General features: G+C 44.6%; 1 protein-coding gene across 1 annotated transcript in view; it reads left to right on the top strand.

Moving 5' to 3' along the window:
* Nucleotides 1-25,069, top strand: part of RAB8A (RAB8A, member RAS oncogene family) — a 63,844-nt gene that overhangs the window by 15,117 nt on the left and 23,658 nt on the right. Inside the window, exons 2-5 of the mRNA XM_069216398.1 lie at nt 470-530; nt 13,790-13,850; nt 15,949-16,026; nt 19,956-20,045. Coding sequence (XP_069072499.1) covers nt 470-530; nt 13,790-13,850; nt 15,949-16,026; nt 19,956-20,045 — 290 coding nt within the window. The remainder of the gene's footprint in view (nt 1-469; nt 531-13,789; nt 13,851-15,948; nt 16,027-19,955; nt 20,046-25,069) is intronic.

Raw genomic sequence — 25,069 nt, 5'->3', positions numbered from 1 at the left:
ACAGATTAGGTCCCCAGCTTTCAGTAATGACTCATTGGGGGGGATCCCTGGATTCCAAGAATGGTTCAGTGGGGGTCCTTGGGTTCCAGTAATGATAAAGTGGGGGTCTGCATAAGTCAAAAGGTTGGGAACCAGTGTTTTCTATGATTTATAAGCCATAGAAAACTTGCTTAATTTTCCTCTAAATTAGCATACATGATTGAGTGTGGGGCAGGTTGCAAAAACGTTCTTGTGTATTGCTGACGTTAAGCTTTTCCTCCTCGTCTGAACAAGCATTTTGGTGGCCCCGGTAAGGCCTGGTGGCTGCAACCCCTCATCTTTTATTGTAGGTAAATCTGTTGAAAGCCACAATTTGCACTTTGTAAAATATTAACGTCCATAAGAGTTCTTGCTCTGAACCTTTGAGAAGTAATTAATTTTATCCAGAAATTTTGATATTTCATTGCATATGTATTATTTATTTTTACAGGTATCGACTTCAAAATTAGGACGATAGAACTTGATGGCAAGCGAATCAAACTGCAGATATGGTGAGGATTATGGTTTGGGAATCTAGAGTGTTAGAACGGACAACAGTTAATGCAATTATAGATGTGCATAAGCCATAAAAAATGTTTGATTGATAGATGGAAATGAGGAGCAGCAGAGCCAGATGAATTGTTTGGAAAAATGTTACTTCACCTTTTAATCTACTGAATGAATTCTGACTTGTTGCATACCCTTAATAATTCATTACTAAACATGTTATATCCACGCTGTTTTTTTTCACACATAAATTGTGTGCCTGTCTTGTTTGACGCTCGCAATCAACTAGTTACTTCCCTTCATGAAAATGATATCATGACGTTTTCAACATCCTGTCATAATACAATCTATCTTCAATGCTATACCCCAACACAGAGCCAAACCAATCACACGATAGAATACCATTGGCATTCTTTAAAAGAAAATATACAGTTTTAACCGCTTCTGCGCCACGGACGTAACGGTTACATCCTGCGGCACAGTGCTTGTGTGCCCAGGACGTAACCATTACGTCCGCGGCACAGAACCGAGAGGGAGCGCTAACGCTTGCGCTCCCTCTGTGGTCTTCCCTCCCACCGCCCCCCAAAGGCAGGGACGATCGCGCGCTGAACTCACAGAGGCCCCCTCCCATCCGATCGGAAGAGAAATGCTTTTGCATTTCTCTTCCGATCATGTGATGGGGGCCCTGAGAGGCTTCAAAGGGAAGGAAATTCATTTCCTTCCCTTTGAAGTCTCTCAGAGCATTTTAGCTGCGGGATCGTGAAGTGATCCGGCTACTAAAATGCCCCCTGGACACCAGGGATTATTTTCATTTAGGGAAATTGGCATAAGGGGAGCGACCCCTTGGGCAAGGGTCACTCCCCAGGGGGGCATATTGTTTTCAAGGCCTTTTCTGCCCCCCCGGGGGCTGATCAGCCTATTATTAGGCCGATCTACCCCCAGGGGGGGGCTGAAACCTCTAGGCACCAGGGAACTTTTTTTTTTTTTTTTTTCTTCTTTTTTTTAAGAGGTGGGGGAGCGACCCTTTAGGCAAGGGTCGCTCCCCTAGGGGGCAAATAACAATTAGGCCATTTCTGCCCCCCTTGGGGGCAGATTGACCTATTTTATGATGCCAATCTTCCCCCAAGGGGGGGCAGAAACCACTAGACGCCAGGGAGTTTTTTTTCTAACGCAAATTTCACGCAAGAGGAGCGACCCCTTAGGCAAGGGTCGTTACCCTGGGGGGCAATTTATTTTAGGCCATTACTGCCCCCCCTTGGGGGTAGATCGGCATATTTGTATTAGGCCGATCTGCCCCCAAGGGGGGCAGAAACCACTAGGCACCGGGGATTTATTTTTTTTCTTTTTTGCGCCAATTTCACTCGGGGGGGAGGGGGGATTTATTTTAGGCCATTTCTCCTCCCCTTGGGGCCAGATCAGCCTATTTCTATTAGGCCGATCTGCCCTTGGGGGCGGTGGGGGCGGTGGGGCAGAGACCACTTAGGCACCAGGGATTGGTATGTGTGTGTGTTTTGTTTGGGGAGGCAGCCCCTTGGGCAAGGGTTGCTCCCCATGGGGGCACATTGCTGTTGGCCATATCGCTTATTTTTGGAAGGCCCATCTTCTCCCAAGGGGGCGGAAAGCCCACCAGAGACCAGGGAAGATTTTTTTTTTTTCAAAATAAGAGGGTGGGGGTATGGTCATACCCCCACCCCAAATAAATGGGGACAAAGTTGTTCTTCCCATCAGTGGGCAGATGGGGCAATTACCCCCGATCCACACCCTGGGGGGGGGGGGGGTGGCAGAACGTCTACTAGATGCCAGGGAATAAAAAAAAATAAAAAATAGTGGGGTGGTGGCTACCAACCAGTATGGGCCTGGTTATGCCCCCACCCCAACTGAAGGGGGGGTAAGTCTTTCAACTCTCCCCCGCACACTAAAACATCTTATCCCACAGCAAGCAAGAGGAGATTTGATTATTTGGGGTTTTCGTTTTACATTTGGGCCATGAGAGCTTGGCTAACTCTCAAAATCGTCCCACTTGGAATGGTGAGGGCTGCACTTTATGGACTTTGGGACGCTGCCATGTACAAAAATCCACAAGACCTAGACACATCTGAAAACTAAACATCTAGGTGATTCCAGGGTGGTGTGCTTCACAGGCACCTGTACCATTTTCGTACCCACAATGCCCTGCAAACCTCCAACTTTGCTGGAAATCACACATTTTTCCCACATTTTTGTGATGGAACCTTCCGGAATCTGCAGGAATTCACAAAATTCCTACCATCCAGCATTGTCTCATCTATACCGATAAAAATTCTGCTGCACTTGTCAGCCTAATTTTTTTTTGTTTTTGTTTTTCAAACTGCCCTTTTGGACCCGCTTTGGTTCCCCCCTCAATTGCAACATGTTTTTGGCTCTTCCCTATCACAAGCACTTGGCCCACCTACACAAGTGAGGTACCATTTTTATCGGGAGACTTGGGGGAACGCTGGGTGGAGGAAAATTCGTGGCTCCTCTCAGATTCCAAAACTTTCTGTCACCGAAATGTGAGTGTAGGAAGTTGGCTCTGTATGTGCTATTTCAAAGTAAGGAATAGCATGCACAGAGTCCAAGGGTTCCCCTTAGAGGTAAAATAGTGGTAAAAATAGATAATACTAATGCTCTATTTTGTGGTAGTGTGGTCGAGCAGTAGGCTTATCCAAGGAGTAGTGTTAAGCATTTGTTGTACATACACAAGACAATAAATGAGGTACACACACTCAGAGACAAATCCAGCCAATAGGTTTTTATATAGAAAAATATCTTTTCTTAGTTTATTTTAAGAACCACAGGTTCAAATTCTACATGTAATATCTCATTCGAAAGGTATTGCAGGTAAGTACTTTAGGAACTTCAAATCATAAAAATTGCATGTATACTTTACAAGTTATTGACAAATAGCTATTTCAAAAGTGGACACTTAGTGCAATTTTCACAGTTCCTGGGGGAGGTAAGTTTTTGTTAGGTTTACCAGGTAAGTAAGACACTTACAGGGTTCAGTTCTTGGTCCAAGGTAGCCCACCGTTGGGGGTTCAGAGCAACCCCAAAGTCACCACACCAGCAGCTCAGGGCCGGTCAGGTGCAGAGTTCAAAGTGGTGCCCAAAACGCATAGGCTAGAATGGAGAGAAGGGGGTGCCCCGGTTCCGGTCTGTTTGCAGGTAAGTACCCGCGTCTTCGGAGGGCAGACCAGGGGGGTTTTGTAGGGCACCGGGGGGGACACAAGCCCACACAGAAATTTCACCCTCAGCGGCGCGGGGGCGGCCGGGTGCAGTGTAGAGACAAGCGTCGGGTTCGCAATGTTAGTCTATGAGAGATCTCGGGATCTCTTCAACGCTGCTGGCAGGCAAGGGGGGGGTTCCTCGGGGAAACCTCCACTTGGGCAAGGGAGAGGGACTCCTGGGGGTCACTTCTCCAGTGAAAGTTCGGTCCTTCAGGTCCTGGGGGCTGCGGGTGCAGGGTCTCTCCCAGGCGTCGGGACTTTAGGTTCAAAGAGTCGCGGTCAGGGGAAGCCTCGGGATTCCCTCTGCAGGCGGCGCTGTGGGGGCTCAGGGGGGACAGGTTTTGGTACTCACAGTATCAGAGTAGTCCTGGGGTCCCTCCTGAGGGGTTGGATCGCCACCAGCCGAGTCGGGGTCGCCGGGTGCAGTGTTGCAAGTCTCACGCTTCTTGCGGGGAGCTTGCAGGGTTCTTTAAAGTTGCTGGAAACAAAGTTGCAGCTTTTCTTGGAGCAGGTCCGCTGTCCTCGGGAGTTTCTTGTCTTTTCGAAGCAGGGGCAGTCCTCAGAGGATGTCGAGGTCGCTGGTCCCTTTGGAAGGCGTCGCTGGAGCAGGATCTTTGGAAGGCAGGAGACAGGCCGGTGAGTTTCTGGAGCCAAGGCAGTTGTCGTCTTCTGGTCTTCCGCTGCAGGGGTTTTCAGCTGGGCAGTCCTTCTTCTTGTAGTTGCAGGAATCTAATTTTCTAGGGTTCAGGGTAGCCCTTAAATACTAAATTTAAGGGCGTGTTTAGGTCTGGGGGGTTAGTAGCCAATGGCTACTAGCCCTGAGGGTGGGTACACCCTCTTTGTGCCTCCTCCCAAGGGGAGGGGGACACAATCCTAACCCTATTGGGGGAATCCCCCATCTGCAAGATGGAGGATTTCTAAAAGTTAGAGTCACTTCAGCTCAGGACACCTTAGGGGCTGTCCTGACTGGCCAGTGACTCCTCCTTGTTTTTCTCATTATTTTCTCCGGCCTTGCCGCCAAAAGTGGGGCCTGGCCGGAGGGGGCGGGCAACTCCACTAGCTGGAGTGTCCTGCTGGGTTGGCACAAAGGAGGTGAGCCTTTGAGGCTCACCGCCAGGTGTGACAATTCCTGCCTGGGAGAGGTGTTAGCATCTCCACCCAGTGCAGGCTTTGTTACTGGCCTCAGAGTGACAAAGGCACTCTCCCCATGGGGCCAGCAACATGTCTCTAGTGTGGCAGGCTGCTAAAACTAGTCAGCCTACACAGATAGTCGGTTAAGTTTCAGGGGGCACCTCTAAGGTGCCCTCTGGGGTGTATTTTACAATAAGATGTACACTGGCATCAGTGTGCATTTATTGTGCTGAGAAGTTTGATACCAAACTTCCCAGTTTTCAGTGTAGCCATTATGGTGCTGTGGAGTTCGTGTAAAACAGACTCCCAGACCATATACTCTTATGGCTACCCTGCACTTACAATGTCTAAGGTTTTGCTTAGACACTGTAGGGGCACAGTGCTCATGCACTGGTACCCTCACCTATGGTATAGTGCACCCTGCCTTAGGGCTGTAAGGCCTGCTAGAGGGGTGTCTTACCTATACTGCATAGGCAGTGAGAGGCTGGCATGGCACCCTGAGGGGAGTGCCATGTCGACTTACTCATTTTGTTCTCACCAGCACACACAGGCTTGTAAGCAGTGTGTCTGTGCTGAGTGAGGGGTCTCTAGGGTGGCATAAGACATGCTGCAGCCCTTAGAGACCTTTCTTGGCATCAGGGCCCTTGGTACTAGAAGTACCAGTTACAAGGGACTTATCTGAATGCCAGGGTGTGCCAATTGTGGATACAATGGTACATTTTAGGTGAAGGAACACTGGTGCTGGGGCCTGGTTAGCAGGGTCCCAGCACACTTCTCAGTCAAGTCAGCATCAGTATCAGGCAAAAAGTGGGGGGTAACTGCAACAGGGAGCCATTTCTTTACACAAGCCCCCCCCAGCCTACAGGCCAGGAGACTCAGCCCAAGCTGGGAGAGTCTTCCTAGTCTGTCAGGCGAGGAAGAGTAGGAGAAATAGGCTGGTTAGTTGCAGGGCCTACTCTGCCTTACATCCTTCTGTTCAGGTCATTCCCTTTGGGGAACTGACCCACTTCCACAGTGATAGGACCTAGTCTGAATTGCCTCTTGTCTGCCTCTTCAATGTCTCCACCCATTCTTTCTATTTTGGTCTTAGAGGTGTCCACCTCTGCTAACCTTATCTTGGCCAGGGTCACCCCTAGCTTACCCAGAGAGGTTACCCAGAGCTGGAGTAACCCCACCATGACCAATAGGGTCAGGGGGCCTAACTTGCTATTTGGCATGGGGTCAGACCACCATGCTAAGGATAGTGCAGCCATAAAGGCTAACACCCAGCAGAGGCCACTGACAGCTGTCAGTGCCCAGAACCACACCTTTAGCTCTTCACCTAAAAGGGAAGGGGCTAAGTTACAGGCTTCTTTGGGTTCAGGTTGCCTGTCTGCTGTATTGGAGTGGGGGGTTACCACATCTTGTAGTAAACACCCTTCTTCCACTCTTTCTTCTGTTGGCTGAGGAGCCACCCACTCAGGTTTAACAGTTGCCTGACTAGCCAGGACTTCTTGTGGGTCAGGTTGGACTTTATCAGGGCCATTTTTGGAGTTCTCCCCTACTGGAGCAGAATCTCCCTGGCTTGCTGTAACCTTGGCTAAAGGTTGTCCACCCCTCCTACTCTGTTTTCTTTTCTTCTTCTTCTGGGGCCTGCTTGCATTTACTGCAGAGGCAGGATTTCCAGAATCCTTGGGAGAGGACTGGCACTGGACCAGTTCCTCTCTTGGGCTCTGACTAACCTCTGGGTAGTCATTTCCAAGGAGACAATCAAGGGGGAGGTCTGTACTGACTACTACCCTTCTCCAGCTAAGAGTGCCACCCACTTCTATGGGCACTAAAGCCACAGGCCTCTTAGTGACCCTGTCTAGGCTAACTCTTACCCTGGCAGTCTCACCTGGGATGTACTGGTTCGAGAGCACCAGCCTGTCATGCACAATAGTGTGACTGGCACAAGTGTCTCTCAGGGCAGTGGTTGGGATTCCATTCACCAGTAGGTGGTGGAAGTGTCTACTTCCCTCTGGAATCTCCAACTCACCTGTTGGGCCCTGTTTCCAGTTGAAGGCTATGAAGACCTCCTCATCTGAGGAGTCATCTCCCATGGCTACACTGGTTACCCCTGGAATTTTGTTCTGGGGTTTGTTTTTGGGACAAGAAGTGTCCTTGGTGTGGTGCCCAGACTGTTTACAGTTGTGGCACCATGCCTTAGTGGCATCCCAGTTCTTACCCTGGTACCCACCTTTGTTTTGGGTTGTGTCTTGGGGCCCACCCACCTGTTCTGGTTTTTGGGGGCCTACAGAGGACTCTTTTTCTTTGTTTCTAGTGTCACCCACTTTCTCCTGGGGAGTTTTTGTAACCCCTTTCTTTTGGTCACCCCCAGTGGAAGTTTTGGTTACCCTAGTCTTGACCCAGTGGTCTGCCTTCTTTCCCAATTCTTGGGGAGAAATTGGACCTAGGTCTACCAGATACTGATGCAACTTTTCATTGAAGCAGTTACTTAAAATGTGTTCTTTCATAAACAAATTATAAAGCCCAACATAGTCACACACTTCATTTCCAGTTAACCAACCATCTAGTGTTTTTACTGAGTAGTCTACAAAATCAACCCAGGTCTGGCTCGAGGATTTTTGAGCCCCCCTGAATCTAATTCTATACTCCTCAGTGGAGAATCCAAAGCCCTCAATCAGGGTACCCTTCATGAGGTCATAAGATTCTGCATCTTTTCCAGAGAGTGTGAGGAGTCTATCCCTACACTTTCCAGTGAACATTTCCCAAAGGAGAGCACCCCAGTGAGATCTGTTTACTTTTCTGGTTACACAAGCCCTCTCAAAAGCTGTGAACCATTTGGTGATGTCATCACCATCTTCATATTTTGTTACAATCCCTTTGGGGATTTTTAGGATGTCAGGAGAATCTCTGACCCTATTTAAGTTGCTGCCACCATCGATGGGACCTAGGCCCATCTCTTTTCTTTCCCTTTCTATGGCTAGGAGCTGCTTTTCCAAAGCCAATCTTTTGACCATCCTGGCTAACAGGGGGTCATCTTCACTGGAGTTATCCTCAGTGATTTCAGAGGTGTTGGTCTCTCCTGTGAGGGAACCAGCATCTCTGACTATTATTTTTGGAGTCAGGGTTTGAGGGACCCTGTTCTCCCTAAATAGGACTGGTAGGGGGGAATTTTCCTCCAAGTCACTATCCTCTTCCTCTGAGTTGCCACCCTCAGAGGGGTTGGCCTTTTCAAACTCTGCCAAAAGCTCCTGGAGCTGTATTTTGGTAGGTTTGGGGCCCATTGTTATTTTCTTTATTTTACAGAGTGACCTTAGCTCCCTCATCTTAAGATGGAGGTAAGGTGTGGTGTCGAGTTCCACCACAGTCACATCTGTGCTAGACATTTTGCTTCTAAAAGTTGGAATACTTTTTAAGAATCTACAACTGGTTCTAGAATCTAATTCAAACTTTTACAAACTTTTAAACTCTAAAAGAAATGCTAAACAGGATCTAACACAAGGCCCTAGCAGGTCTTTTAAGAATTTAGAAAACTTTTCAAATTGCAAAAATCAATTTCTAATGACAATTTTGGAATTTGTCGTGTGATCAGGTATTGGCTGAGTAGTCCAGCAAATGCAAAGTCTTGTACCCCACCGCTGATCCACCAATGTAGGAAGTTGGCTCTGTATGTGCTATTTCAAAGTAAGGAATAGCATGCACAGAGTCCAAGGGTTCCCCTTAGAGGTAAAATAGTGGTAAAAATAGATAATACTAATGCTCTATTTTGTGGTAGTGTGGTCGAGCAGTAGGCTTATCCAAGGAGTAGTGTTAAGCATTTGTTGTACATACACAAGACAATAAATGAGGTACACACACTCAGAGACAAATCCAGCCAATAGGTTTTTATATAGAAAAATATCTTTTCTTAGTTTATTTTAAGAACCACAGGTTCAAATTCTACATGTAATATCTCATTCGAAAGGTATTGCAGGTAAGTACTTTAGGAACTTCAAATCATAAAAATTGCATGTATACTTTACAAGTTATTGACAAATAGCTATTTCAAAAGTGGACACTTAGTGCAATTTTCACAGTTCCTGGGGGAGGTAAGTTTTTGTTAGGTTTACCAGGTAAGTAAGACACTTACAGGGTTCAGTTCTTGGTCCAAGGTAGCCCACCGTTGGGGGTTCAGAGCAACCCCAAAGTCACCACACCAGCAGCTCAGGGCCGGTCAGGTGCAGAGTTCAAAGTGGTGCCCAAAACGCATAGGCTAGAATGGAGAGAAGGGGGTGCCCCGGTTCCGGTCTGTTTGCAGGTAAGTACCCGCGTCTTCGGAGGGCAGACCAGGGGGGTTTTGTAGGGCACCGGGGGGGACACAAGCCCACACAGAAATTTCACCCTCAGCGGCGCGGGGGCGGCCGGGTGCAGTGTAGAGACAAGCGTCGGGTTCGCAATGTTAGTCTATGAGAGATCTCGGGATCTCTTCAGCGCTGCAGGCAGGCAAGGGGGGGGTTCCTCGGGGAAACCTCCACTTAGGCAAGGGAGAGGGACTCCTGGGGGTCACTTCTCCAGTGAAAGTTCGGTCCTTCAGGTCCTGGGGGCTGCGGGTGCAGGGTCTCTCCCAGGCGTCGGGACTTTAGGTTCAAAGAGTCGCGGTCAGGGGAAGCCTCGGGATTCCCTCTGCAGGCGGCGCTGTGGGGGCTCAGGGGGGACAGGTTTTGGTACTCACAGTATCAGAGTAGTCCTGGGGTCCCTCCTGAGGGGTTGGATCGCCACCAGCCGAGTCGGGGTCGCCGGGTGCAGTGTTGCAAGTCTCACGCTTCTTGCGGGGAGCTTGCAGGGTTCTTTAAAGTTGCTGGAAACAAAGTTGCAGCTTTTCTTGGAGCAGGTCCGCTGTCCTCGGGAGTTTCTTGTCTTTTCGAAGCAGGGGCAGTCCTCAGAGGATGTCGAGGTCGCTGGTCCCTTTGGAAGGCGTCGCTGGAGCAGGATCTTTGGAAGGCAGGAGACAGGCCGGTGAGTTTCTGGAGCCAAGGCAGTTGTCGTCTTCTGGTCTTCCGCTGCAGGGGTTTTCAGCTGGGCAGTCCTTCTTCTTGTAGTTGCAGGAATCTAATTTTCTAGGGTTCAGGGTAGCCCTTAAATACTAAATTTAAGGGCGTGTTTAGGTCTGGGGGGTTAGTAGCCAATGGCTACTAGCCCTGAGGGTGGGTACACCCTCTTTGTGCCTCCTCCCAAGGGGAGGTGGACACAATCCTAACCCTATTGGGGGAATCCCCCATCTGCAAGATGGAGGATTTCTAAAAGTTAGAGTCACTTCAGCTCAGGACACCTTAGGGGCTGTCCTGACTGGCCAGTGACTCCTCCTTGTTTTTCTCATTATTTTCTCCGGCCTTGCCGCCAAAAGTGGGGCCTGGCCGGAGGGGGCGGGCAACTCCACTAGCTGGAGTGTCCTGCTGGGTTGGCACAAAGGAGGTGAGCCTTTGAGGCTCACCGCCAGGTGTGACAATTCCTGCCTGGGAGAGGTGTTAGCATCTCCACCCAGTGCAGGCTTTGTTACTGGCCTCAGAGTGACAAAGGCACTCTCCCCATGGGGCCAGCAACATGTCTCTAGTGTGGCAGGCTGCTAAAACTAGTCAGCCTACACAGATAGTCGGTTAAGTTTCAGGGGGCACCTCTAAGGTGCCCTCTGGGGTGTATTTTACAATAAGATGTACACTGGCATCAGTGTGCATTTATTGTGCTGAGAAGTTTGATACCAAACTTCCCAGTTTTCAGTGTAGCCATTATGGTGCTGTGGAGTTCGTGTAAAACAGACTCCCAGACCATATACTCTTATGGCTACCCTGCACTTACAATGTCTAAGGTTTTGCTTAGACACTGTAGGGGCACAGTGCTCATGCACTGATACCCTCACCTATGGTATAGTGCACCCTGCCTTAGGGCTGTAAGGCCTGCTAGAGGGGTGTCTTACCTATACTGCATAGGCAGTGAGAGGCTGGCATGGCACCCTGAGGGGAGTGCCATGTCAACTTACTCATTTTGTTCTCACCAGCACACACAGGCTTGTAAGCAGTGTGTCTGTGCTGAGTGAGGGGTCTCTAGGGTGGCATAAGACATGCTGCAGCCCTTAGAGACCTTTCTTGGCATCAGGGCCCTTGGTACTAGAAGTACCAGTTACAAGGGACTTATCTGAATGCCAGGGTGTGCCAATTGTGGATACAATGGTACATTTTAGGTGAAGGAACACTGGTGCTGGGGCCTGGTTAGCAGGGTCCCAGCACACTTCTCAGTCAAGTCAGCATCAGTATCAGGCAAAAAGTGGGGGGTAACTGCAACAGGGAGCCATTTCTTTACAGTGAGGGAAAAGTTTTTTTGTTTTTTTTGGCCAAATTTTGAGGTTTGCAAAGTATTCTGGGTAACAGAACCTGATGAGAGCCCCACAAGTCACCCCACCTTGGATTCCCCTAGGTGTCTAGTTTTCAAAAATGCACAGGTTTGGTAGGTTTCCCTAGGTGCCGGCTGAGCTAGAGGCCAAACTCCACAGCTAGGCACTCTGCAAAAAACAGGTCTGTTTTCTTAGGGAAAATGTAATGTGTCCACGTTGTGTTTTGGGGCATATCCTGTCGCGGGCGCTAGACCTACCCACCAAGTGAGGTACCATTTTTATCGGGAGACTTGGGGGAACGCTGGGTGGAAGGAAATGTGTGGCTCCTCTCAGATTCCAGAACTTTCTGTCACCGAAATGTGAGGAAAGTGTTATTTTTTTTGGCCAAATTTTGAGGTTTGCAAAGGATTCTGGGTAACGGAACCTGGTGAGAGCCCCACAAGTCACCCCATCTTGGATTTACCTAGGTGTCTAGTTTTAAAAAATGCACAGGTTTGGTAGGTTTCCCTAGGTGCCGGCTGAGCTAGAGGCCAAAATCTACAGCCTGGCACTTTGCAAGAAACACATCAGATTTCAATGTAAAAATGTGATGTGTCCATGTTGCATTTCCTGTCGCGGGCATTTGACCTACCAACGCAAATGAGGTACCATTTTTATCGGGAGACTTGGGAACACAGAATAGCAAAACAAGAGTTATTGCCCCTTGTCTTTCTCTACATTTTGTCCTTCCAAATGTAAGACAGTGTGTAAAAAAGACATCTATTTGAGAAATGCCCTGTAATTCACATGCTAGTATTGGCACCCTGGAATTCAGAGATGTGAAAATAACCACTGCTTCTCAACACCTTATCTTGTGCCCATTTTGGAAATATAAAGGTTTTCTTGATACCTATTTCTCACTTTTTATATTTCACCAAATGAATTGCTGTGTGCCCGATATACAGTGAAAACCTGTTGCAAGGTGCAGCTCCTTTATTGGCTTGGGTACCTAGAGTTCTTGATGAACCTACAAGCCCTATATATCCCCGCAACCAGAAGAGTCCAGCAGACGTAACAACAGTATATTGCTTTTGAAAATATTACATTGCAGGAAAAAGTTAAAGTAAAATGTGGAGAAAAATAGCTTTTTTTTTTTTTTTTTTTTTTTTTTTTTTTTTTTTTTTAACCTCAATTTCAATATATTTTTATTTCAGCTGTTATTTTCTGTAGGAAACCCTTATAGGATCTACACAAATGACCCCTTGCTGAATTCAGAATTTTGTTTACTTTTCAGAACTGTTTAGCTTTCTGGGATCCAGCATTGGTTTCACACCCATTTCTTTCACTAACTGGAAGAAGGATGAAAGCACAACAAATAGTAAAAATTAGGGTATGTCCCAGTAAAATGACAAAATTTGTGTTGAAAAATTGGGTTTTCTGATTCAAGTCTGCCTGTTCCTGAAAGCTGGGAAGATGGTGATTTTAGCACCACAACCCCTTTGTTGATGCCGTTCTCAGGGGGAAAAAACACAAGCCGCCTTCTGCAGCCCATTTTCCCTATTATTTTTTATTATTTTTTTTTTAACGAAATTTTCGCTGTATCTTGGCTAATTTTTTGGTCTCCTTCAGGGGAACCCACAAAGTCTGGGTACCTCTAGAATCCCTAGGATGTTTGGGGGGGGGGGAAAGGACGCAAATTTGGCATGGGTAGCTTATGTGGAGAAAAAGTTATGAGGGCCAAAGCGCGAACTGCCTCAAATAGCCAAAAAAGGCTCGGCACAGGAGAGGAAAAGGCCTGGCAGCGAAGGGGTTAAGCCTTTCATATAATTAGAAACTTTAAAACCATATAAAAACCTATACGTAAACAGCATGTACAAAGGAGGGAAGGAACAACAAGGTAGCCTGTCTTTCTATAACAATGACAAAGTCAAAAAGGTACATACATAACACATGAGACGTAATACAATCCTTCTCCCAGTGGTAACACATAAAATTGCTGTCCATAATACAAAATTACAGTGTTTGTTTTTTTTTTTTTTTTTTTTTTTTTTTTAGAAGGAAGAAAATTTTTCCTGAGCCCTATATACTGCAAACATTGCTAGTTTGTAAAATAAATACTGTTACATTTGGGGGCCTGTAATGATGCAACAAGTAGAGGTGGATTCATAGAAAGACTGTGTTGTCTTTGAGTATCTTCAATCTATGTTATGTACTTGTTGATTATGTGTGTTTTTTTTAATTTACATGCATGGATTAAAACTATATATATTTTGCGAAAGCATTTTCATGGTATTCTCCGTTGTGATTTGTAAAGTATATGTTGGAGTATGTAATCGAAGATAGATTGTGTATGGTGGAATGTTGATAACGCCATGATATGATTTCCAGAGGGAAGTAATTAGTTAATTGATTATATAACCCAGTCCCCTCGTGTGAGGAGTTGCTCTCTATATTATTATTATTTTTTTTTTTTTTTTTTTTTTTTTTTATTGATCGCATGTTGCACTGTTGTACCTCAGAAATTGTTACCAAGTGTAAACATGCTCCTTTAATGTTTAAGGGACACGGCAGGACAAGAACGGTTTAGAACAATCACCACAGCATACTACAGAGGAGCAATGGTAGGTAAAATAATCTGAAATTTACAACTTACATCATTATAAATATTGATGCTTGCCAAGGATTTTCTAGTCGCACATTTAATAGAGTTCTCATTTGCCTTTTTAGAATACTCTTTACTAGGACTGACTTGCTCTGATCAAAGAGGGACAGATTATTATTATTAATATACACACCAACCGTGTTGATGGTTCCAATTTACTTGCGTGCAAATTTATCGCAGCTGGATATCCAAAACATCTGGCACCATTCGCCAACATTAGCTACCCCTTCTGTAGACGACAAAACCTACAAGGTGGGGTAGTAGATATTTAGGGTTTGTTCCTAAAGTCTCCGGACATTCCTTTCAATGCTAAGATGTACACAGGAGATTGTGCACTGCATTATGTTTTGAGGGGCTTCCTTAGCCGTGCCAGAAGCCCTGTCCTCAGTAACCTTGTATACCTCACACTGGAATTGATCCAAGTGAACGTGCAGGCCTCCGTCCTTTGGGACTCTCTGCCATATCTTGACTGAGCACCTGCTTCTGTGGGTGTGATGCTTTCTTCGTTATGCAGGCTAGATCCAGAGGGCTTTTTGTGTGCCTTACATTGGTCCTGGCTCCAGATCTCACTGCACATCTAAACACACTGCAAGATTTTTCATGTGGCGTCAAAAGCCTCAATTAAGGGCCCATCTTTAAGCTCAATAGCCTTTTTGACACTATGACCTTTCATGGTCAGCCATGCATTTCTGACCCGGTGTTTCTATTTATGCTTCTGCTGAGTCTTCCCTTGAGCCCCCTTAATGACTGAACATTTTCTTAAACTCCTTTTATTTGGGCCTTTTCCGAAATGTGGATACCCTGTGTAGCCCTTTTTTGCCTCACTGGAGTAGCTCTTCTGAGCCCTACTACAGCTCCTGCTATAGAGCTAAAGACTTCAAAGATATTCTGGTTAGCTCAGAGTGTGTCTCACGTCTTGCCCAAAGAACTCTTATATCCCTCTGTTCCCAGTGAGACTCAATGGTGAGCTTTGCAAGGAAACCCTGCACTGGGCCTGTATGAGAGATGGGTGTAGCTGTCCCCCCATGCAACCCTCGATGATCCCACCTGAGCCTGGTAGCAGCCCTTCTCAGGAACTCCTTTGTGGTTTGTAGATAAAGGTTATGTGCAGAATCCTTTTCAACAACTGTTCTCTGGATTTTGAGGAATTAATTTTTATTTTTTTATGTATTGATTTTTTGGTGGTGAAGTCTCCTTTTAGCCAGAGGGAGTTCTTTGCGATCCCCCATCTTTTCTATTCGAATCTGTTCCTCGCTCTGGCATTAACAGCACAGGGTTGTGCGTTCGAATCTTTTCCCCCTTCGTCTGATCCTCACAAATTCTCACCCTGTCCCCGTGCACAGTGTCTCACCCCCAAATCGCCTGCACTATTCACACTGCAAGCATGACTTGGTTCTGCTGCTGTTCCTGCCTTCATTTTAAAAGGGGATCCAGGCTTAGTTTGCAGCATCTCGTCTCCTTTAGGAGACCTGATTGGGGGTCGGTTCAGGACCTACCTTTACCACCCTTAGTGCTCTCTATGGGACCCTTCCTAGCTTTTGCCTTTTGGCGAGTTAGAAGGGTCCTTGCAAGCTTCTAGCTGAACCACCCCCTCGAGTTGGATGGGTATTGCCAATGATGTTTACAGTGAGTGATTAGAGATCTCAAAGACCCGTTTTCAGTCCTAGTAGATTCCAGGTTTTGTCATGTTCTTGGTGGGAAAACGGGGACTGATTGTTTTCCCTCTTCCTTCCACTTTGATTGAGGAAAAGGAAATTGGCCACCAAACTCGTCTTGTGTGATCATCTACACACACCTGCATTCTCTCGGTCAATGAAATGTGGCAACGCACCCATCTACATGCATGTCTCACTGATCGCTCATTGATTATTGTTGAGTTTCATTCCTGTAAAGCTGTTAACCCATTTCACAGGTTTTCTGGAAACCTGGTTGCTCTGGTGTTTTGTTTTCTGCTTTTTATTCTTAGAATTAGACTTGCAGTTTCAATGATTTATAGTCGTAGCCTGTATGCTAACTAAGATATGCTTTTTTTAAATTTATTTTATTACTTCAAACAGGGTATTATGTTGGTGTATGACATCACAAACGAGAAGTCTTTCGACAACATCAAAAACTGGATACGGAACATAGAAGAGGTATTTAGATTACATGACATACTTTTGCTTTAAGGAACCCTCTGTCCTGTCATCACTTAAACATGCAACCTGTCAGTGTATGACTGTGAAAGCCTTGAGTTTGACCATATGACAATTTATTTTCTGTATTTTGCAGTTGTATCGAGCTCAAACGTAGCCCAGTGAGTGGGCATGCACTGTGAAAGCAGGGGAGTTAATGAAACGGGTATTCGCACCTTTACATAAGGCAGCATGATTTTGCTTTGGTGCACATATATCATTTGCACAGTCTGGTCTTAACAAATTGAGTAGACCAACATAAAAATGAGAAACAGTACCTTGCTAGACAGATGGCCGGCACCGGCTAGCTTTATCCTCCTTGCGTTAGCCCTCTCGCCTTTCTAAGACATTCATTAAAATTGGATGCGCTGTTCTGTTCTTAACGCTAAAATGACACACTCCCTGCTTGTTCAGTAAAAGCTCTACAACCATTGTCCTAACATGACCTCTTGTGGTTCTTCCGCAACAGAACCCAATGCTCAGCCTTCATTAAACACAATAAGCACATTGAAGTCTTGAGAATGACACTGGACTGCATTATCCAAAACAGATCATCACATGAACAGAATGTGATCTGCAAGGAAGCCCAGGATTATAGGAGTGCACGCGTTCCAGACAGCATGCAGCGCTACCAAGCCTTGCTAATGACCGTCGTAGAGCTGCCAATGGCAGCGACTCACCCAGTTAGCACCTAACAGTAGATGCCCAGAAGTAAGTAATGATATTCATTCAGTGGAACAAAGAGGAAACAATCAAATTGAGCTTACGCAGGACACAGCGTGAAATATTGGAAGCTGTTGGTGGTGTGGCCCATCTGGTCGTTAACAAGGGAAATTAGTTGTTTAAAAATATATATATATATTATTGAGATGGTTAAGATTACTTGCTGTTGTAATGGAGCACACCTAGTAACTGGGTATGAGAAATATAAACCATTCTTGTCAGATTGTGATATGATGTGAAAACTGTGGCACGGGACAGAAGTGGGCTGGTTTGCTATATAAAGACAGTTAGTCCCATGTTACATTTTAGAACATTCATGACAAATATATAAAGTGTGTTAAGACTTGGTAAACGTGCAGTGTTAAACATCTTTTAGTTTTCTTTATCAGTCTGAATCAATGTTTAGAATTGGTGATGTCTTTAAAAAAACGTAATCTTCACAGAGGTGTCAGATTCTGCAAGAACCTGCTCAAGCTCTGGCTTTTTTTGTGTTTGCAAAATGTTTCTGGTTTTAAGTTTGTCAGCAGCATACCCATAAATGAGGAAAAAAACCTCTTGAACTCTATTCAGCCAGTTGTTGACTTGTGTTGATATTTGACAAAAACGTTTGAATTTTATATTAATTACCAGTGAAGATTTGGCAACACCCCATTGCCCGTAGTAACCAGTAAAACTTTGTAATTTGCCTGCCATATTGATGAATTCGGCGGAAGAAGGTTTTGTTAATCAACACTGTGCTTGATGAAACTGATGTTTCAGGCTGAAGGTCAATGCTATTTGATGCTAGGAAGAAGCTAAGGAAACCAGAGAAGAGCGTTGCCTCTTGTTTAAAGTTTGGATGAAAATTTCTCCTATACTCCAGTCTATCCTATTGGAGACCTCAGACGTTGCTATGATCTTGTGGCAAGATTGAAAACTGATTCTTAAGCAGTTCACATTGCACAGCTGGTTCAACCTTTTAAAGGTTTTGTGTCGCAGGCCTCAAAATCTACTCGCCCACTTGCTTTGGCGAGTCCTATTTTATTAGGTCGAGCTATTTTTATGACGATATACCCCTTCTGGCGAGTTGACAAGCAGGTGTTTCCTTCAGTTAGAAAGTGAAGGAACAATAACAACACCTTTAAATCATCTTCCTATCTTGTCATATTTGCTCTGTGTTCATAGACAAAGGTCAAAAGTCTGTTTGTCTTTTACAATTACTTTTACTTTTCCTTCTGACTGCAGAGTTCCAGGATTTTGTAAGGTGAACTGTCTGACCTCCTGTACAAAGTATGTGAAATGAAAGGCTGTAGGGTGTCAGGTTTTTCCTAACACACATTATAACTATAACTGCACAAACATTTAAAAATGTATTTCAGTAGTTGTGAAATCCCTTTTTTTTTTTTTTTTGTACTTCTATGTGATGAAAAAAATATATTAATAGGATCAAAACAAACCAGAACACTTTACTTGGTTATGTGCAAATGATAACTATGCTTTCTGACACCCAATTTTCACAGATTATTGTTAATACACTGAATAGTTTTATCAGTAAAGCTGCAAGTTAGTGGGAAGGTTTTTGGACGTTTCTTGGAAATTTACTGTTTGTAAATGATAGTGCGCTACCATATAATGCTTTAGTAATATATTTATTAAAAGTGAGTGTTTAAACATAAACTAAGAAACTCCTGCTCTTATGGCAATGCTAACAGTAAAAGGAGAGGCAAGTCATGGATGATGTGCACCCTGTATGTGGGCTTGATTCTCATTATACATGGGGCAAATGTTTAGTCTATCTAATCAAACGAGTTTTTTTTTTTTTTTATTTTTTTTTTTTAGTACAGCTGAAATGCAGAACTCCCATACTTGAAAGAGCACTTGTGTGAGAATGAAGAAAAAGGCCACTGTCAAATAAAATATTTGTCTAGGATCACACAATTTTAGACCTGTTTATGGGTCAAGTACATCACAGTTGGGTTGAGAAGGTTATTCAAGTTACTCGACCTGTAGGTCTAGTAACATTTTATGTTTTTTTTTTTTTTTTGAGGCACTGACTGAGCCAAGGGGGCATCAGAGCCCTGTGTGCTGTATACTAACAACAACAAAAGGTAAAACTGAGAAAAACATGCTATCAATAGACAGCAAGAAAATAGACATAGCGTCTCGAGTGAATAATATGTACCCTATGGCAAACTCTCACAGATATTCTATTAGGAGAGGAGAGGGTGGAAGTATGGGGTACTCTAGCAAGATACTACTGCAACAGGAAATCCTTGAGGATCTTCTTGAACAGCTTGAGCAATGGTGTCAGTCTGACGTGCGTAGATTGTAAGGATGACCGGTATCCCCATAGGTGGTTTGCTTGCTCACTGTGCCTAACGACTCGAGCTGCATCTGAGTGAGGTCAGAATAGGCATGAAATGCCCGGTATTGGTTTTGTTTGAGTTCAGAGGTGTCTCGCGTAGCAGTCCAGACTACCGTTTGTATTGTGGCAGGACCAAGGCTAATTTGTCTAAGGTTGGTCTCTTCTGGAATTGGACAGGGAGCAAAAATAAAATCCATTAAAATGCTGCATAGAGTCATTTCCAGAAACCAGAGCCACTGGAATTATGTGATTCTGCTGCTGCACGGTTTCCACATGATTATGGATTTGTTACACAATCCCTCATCTCCTGCATAATCTGCAGATTTAACAAAACATTTTTTTCTAGCTCAAGCAGATCAATAGTTGTTAAAAACGCAATATGTTTTTCAGGGCAGTGGAAAGCCCTTCGCAAAGGTTGACTGGTCTCCTTTTGAGTTGCCCATTGATTTGTTTGGGTACTAAACTGATACTAATGAGGTGAAACCTTTTCCCATACGATGTTAACATTGAGTAAAAATAACAATCAAATAAAATTTAAAAAGTGTGCTGCATTATGCCACATAACTTGCCTTTTCTTGCCATTTAATATAGTTGAGTCTACAGCATAATTTGGTTCACCACTGTCGAACATTGTTGAGCCCACATTTGGCTGAGCCTGCCTGCTTCCTTCTAGTTTGGTTTCTTGCAAACAAGTTTCCCTGCAGGGCTTGGGCATAGTAACTTAACCCTTTAGGAGGTTACAACTGTTTGTAAGTTAATATCTGGTTTTATATTTGGTTATTTACATTTTCATTTTTGTATTTTTTTTATTTTGTATTGTTAGCATGCATCAGCGGACGTTGAGAAGATGATTCTTGGAAACAAATGCGATGTGAATGAGAAACGGCAAGTTTCTAAAGAGAGAGGAGAGAAGGTGAACTTTTTTTTTTTTTCTTTCTGTATAGCTTCACAATTGCAAATACAAGTCTCTCAGCCATTTAATCACCCTTTTAAATTAAAGTTTGTAGAGTTTCCATATCTCTTTGGTATTAGTTTGAAAATAAAAAATATGCTTCCAGTGTTCATTGGGTGCTTTATACAGAAATAGCCTAGAAGTCTCAAATTTAAAGTGTACCTGGGGCCTCTATATCGCAGCCCTCCTAGTCTCTGATATTCTGATTCATCCTTTCTAAGAAGGAGAATTCAATAGCTTGAAAGGACCAGCTATGCTATTTCTGAGATGCCTCATCTTCAAGTGAAAAACCTAGTAGGACTAGGAGGGTATCTGGATGCCCTGACACCTAGTTCTATATGTAAGGTTATGTTCAGTTGTCTTTTCCTTTCAGCAGAGAGGAGCAGATTTGCGAATAGTAAGGCCGCACTTCTCCATGTGGTGAAAACAAAGTTTTGCTCCTGTCCATTTCCTTATATGGTCTGAACTGCTCTCGGAAACTTTTTTTTCTTATCCAGGAAAGCACTGGAGAACAGCAAAGGATTCACATAGCTGCATTTGGTGGATAGATGTGAAATTGTTCTAAATTATCTCTAGTCCTAATTTGGGGATACTGTGCTATGCCCCCAAACTTCTTGGTAGCTTAACCCCAAGCTTAATCGTACTGAAAGATACAATTTTTTTTTTTTATTTTATTTTTTTTAAAGATTTTCCTTACAAGGTTAAATTCTCCTCTTGCATTTCCTTAATTCTGTTGCTATGTTTTTGCTGAAGCTGTGTTTTATTAACTTTTTTACAGGTGCATTCAGGTTCGAAGGCAGTGGTAATGTCATTAATCTCCTAGTGGAACAGCCTAATTTAGCACTTCTGGCAAGTTCAGAAGGGCCGTGGACTATGTAATTTGTGCCATTTTAGTTCTCTTACATGTAATGTGTAGGTGCTTGTGGTTTTAATTCTCCTTTAAAAGATACAGCGTTGGCTGTGGAGGTTTGATTTTTAATGTGATTCGTGAGACACTTAGGTTAGGAAGGTGACAACCGCCTTCAGGGGACGGGGTGACATTCTGGATGCATGAGCTTTGCTGGTAGTGTGTGAATCGTGATGGATAGAATGCTGGCTGTTTGGGGTGGTGTGAGCACAGCAGTGGTAGGACAACCCTCCTCCTTGGTATGGGGGCCTATGGGTGGTTGGAAGGTGTCGGAGGATAATAATGTTATGGTTTCAGACTGCTACATGCATGCACCTCTGGACTGATCACCCATACTCCAAAGCAGGGACGGCCGAACACTGCGTGCTGTGGATCTCTTGAACACGCTTCTCCTGGGTATCTTGCACAAGTTACCTGAAGGTGCTCTTGCCCAGGACTTTGATTTAGGGGTTGGGTGGATGCTGAACCCATCCAAGCAGCATGACGGTTACAAAAGATGGGATGACTGTGTAGAAGCAGGCTGGGCAGGGACATTGCACCCTCCAGTTCAGGAGGTTGGCTGCTTCTTCAGTGCAATCCTCCAGTGCCTGCCCCTCCTGAGACAAGAGTGACAAACCTGGTCCGTTATTCTTTAGTAAGCCAGAGCAGAAAGAATAGTAACCGTTCCTGGTTTTCGCATGTAGGCTAACTAACATAGCTCCTGCGAGGTGATCGGGAAGATGGTCTTCTTCCTAAAACATTATGGCTTTGTTCCGTTAAAAGCTCCAATCCCCATTTTATTAGTTAAATTTTAATATTTCAGTAATCCTGGGTGAGCAGGTGCTTCATGTAATAATCCTCATGGCAACCAAATAACTTCGGCCCTTGACAGGGTACTATGTCTGTTTTTCACTACTGATAAAGAATTTTCAGATATTGAGATGTGTTGTTATTTATGTTGACAGGGAGGTAAGAGGAGGAGTGGTAGTATTGTGTGGGGCTGTGTAATAGTCATATATTTTAGATTCAGTTCCCAGGTGCTAAGTTGACGCATCATTTGGCAAAAATTATATATCATGTTTTCGCCACTTGTTGGCAGTCTCTTCCTTCCAGATCTCCTAGACCTGAGGGGAGTCTCTGAGAGATGTAGTTAATGTGCTGAAAATCTGATCTCTTCCTAAATCGAAAGGCACCACAATGAGCTATCGGATGAACAGGAATATTACTCCTGATGGGTTAAAAACAAAACAAAAAAAAAAGTCCCCCACACACATTTGCCATGATGAAACGTGGTTTAGATGGTTCGGAATTCCTTAGCCCCCGAGGATTCATAGTCACAGGCTTTAAGTTATCCTTATCATGCAGAGAATCTCATATAAAGCTTACTGCATTCTCGTCAAATCTTACCTTGCATGGAGTATCCACCACCTCTCCCACATTTTGACCATTTTAAGATTGCCATCTGACTTGTACTGTTTTCTCACTTTTGTGGGTTATCGGCGCCCACTAGGAGTCCCTTTCAATGATTACCTGTCTCTTTCTGTTGCTATGCTAAGGAAAACCCCCTTTTCCCTAAAAAAAAAAAAATAATGGGGGAAATCACTCGACAAACCAGTCATTTTTTTTGCCAGCTGTCATAATAGATGTATCTGTTAATTTTAGTCTATTTTAGTCTACATCTAACCCTGAAAGTGACATTTTTATTTTTATTATTTTTTTTGGGGGGGGGGTTCTTTACTTCGGCCACTTTTTTTGTTCTCATTGGTGAGAGTCTGGCAATGTTTAAAAAAAAAAAAAAAAAAAAAAACATGAAAAAACAAAGCCAGCATTGGCAAAACAAGCTTTGGCATAGCCAATAAGTCTCGCCTTTAGGACTTTATAAATGCTTAGCCATGCAGCAGATTACCCTGGATGCTACAACATCTACTGTTACTTTACGAGGAGTAGGCAAAAATTACCACACCTAACAAGCATGCTGAATAAAATGAATAATTTCCAGGCAAGCGCATCGGCGCCCCACACAGGGGTATACATTTTGCAATACAGTAGTCCAGATAAGGGATAATGAGGGCACATGAGAATTCGACTTGCTCCCACACTTTCCCGCCATACATAAGCACAGCCACAAGGCTGCCACAAAATAGTTGAATAGAGCGCAGCTCTAAACTTCACAGGTGACATCAAATGTCTTCCCACAAAGGCCACAATACGAAACACACACTTTATCAACCACACAGAAGAGCGTGGCAGCTTACGGGCCCACCCAGAAAGCCTTTGAGGTCTCATTAATGATAAAAATGGATTATACAGAATACTATGACATAACACATTACCTCAAGTGGTACTGTGTGTTGCAGGAAATGCCAATGAGCATTTGCCAGACAACCATGGGTCCTGACTTTTAAAGCCTTTATTTCAGCTAAGCTGTCCATAAGAGCATGTCCTGTTAAATGAAAGTTTGGCCTTGTTTAAATCCAGTTTTTTAACAGCACTTTCTTACACGAACGGGATAAGCGGACCCCCTAATCGCAGATATATGGAGAGCAGGGCACACCGATGCCTAGCAGTAGAGGGCACTTTACAAGTACTTCTCCTTACAAAAACCACCACTTCCTCAACACAGCCATAAACTGGGACCTCAAGCAGCAGGAGGAGGAGGAGGAGGGCACGTTGAATTCTGAGGGAAGAGGACACTTACCTCTTCCTTCAAGTTGTACATCACTGCTGCCGCTGGCCACATGCACCTGTGTCGCAGCACGTAGGGTGGAGAGGGAGGCTTCCGGGTGTGTGTTTGTGGAACATGCTGATTAACCCAATTACTCATGTGCACCCGGGAGCAGATCTAGTTCTCCTTTCCCCCACTTCGAAGGGGAAAGAACTTGTAATAAGCGGCTACCCGGCATAGAAACCCTGCATCGCCTGCCTGTGGAATCCGAACAAACACAATACACAAGTTTGTTCCAAACGGATGGGAGGTGGTATGGATGGGGGAGTTGGGTGGGGACTGCACCACACGGATAGATTAAATGAACTGCAAGCAGCAATGGGTGCTGAAGAAGGCATATTATATATATTTTTTTAACAGAGTAAGAGGATCCTGCCTGTGTGAAGCAGCAACGCGAGTCCACCAAAAGGGAAGCTTCACCAAACACAACAAAATATCGCTGAAAAAAATTGTCCCTCCAAAGAAAAAATTAAGAACCAAAGCGTAAAGGAACAGTACTTGGGTGTTGCTCCATGGGAGGAAACCAAACACAACAAGCATTTGCAATGCAGTAGATCTCGCATTTGTGAGAGTTGGAGCTATTGGCGTTGTAAATGACAATGTCTTTTTCTTATGTATTTTGGTTTGGAGTGTAGGGGATGTATGTCAGGTGCCACAGCAACCCTACCAGGCCTGTCACTGCAGGAGAGAGGACACAACAAGACCGCCATCTTGGGACTGTTTTTGCTTCATTCCTATAGACTGGCTGTGATACCCTAGAGATGCAACCCTTTCTCGTGTTTTTACTTAAACATTTATAGTGCCAAACAAGCCACAAAGAGGTAGCTTTGTGGCATTTAACTCTGAGGATGAGGGGGTCAAAAGGATCAAAGAAAGGGTGGCAGCCATATATTTCTATGTTAAACCTTTAAAGGAACTATTCCTCTACATTGGCAATACCAGCCTAACCTTTAAAAACATTGACTGTATTCAAGCAGCTTAACTGAACAGGAGGCTTCAGATGTTTGCAGATTGGTGAAACAGAGCTTTAGTGGTAGTTGGCCCGAGAGGATAGGTTTCAGAGGTGCGACATCTGTGACCTTGGGTCAGTGTTTTAAATCGAAATACAGAAGGGCTCGTACCCAGTATTTATTTAAAGCACTTCCTTTGGTTAATAGTCTCATGCCCGCCCTCGGCTCAGGACTGGACTCTGTAGAACAGATACATGTACCTAAATCTCCTGGGCCTTGACTCTGGCTTTTCGGAGCATATATTTGTGCACTGGTTGATGGTTTTGAAGTGAGAATTATCTCTGTTGGGATGACTACTCAAAATTTGAAGTCTTGGCCTTGCTTCTGGACCGCTCAAGGTAGGGCGGGAAGCCTGGGTTTGGAC

This window comes from Pleurodeles waltl, chromosome 12, assembly GCF_031143425.1.
Source record: "Pleurodeles waltl isolate 20211129_DDA chromosome 12, aPleWal1.hap1.20221129, whole genome shotgun sequence".
In the NCBI taxonomy this organism is placed as follows: Eukaryota; Metazoa; Chordata; class Amphibia; order Caudata; family Salamandridae; genus Pleurodeles; species Pleurodeles waltl.
This window is presented reverse-complemented; position numbering and strand designations above follow the sequence as displayed.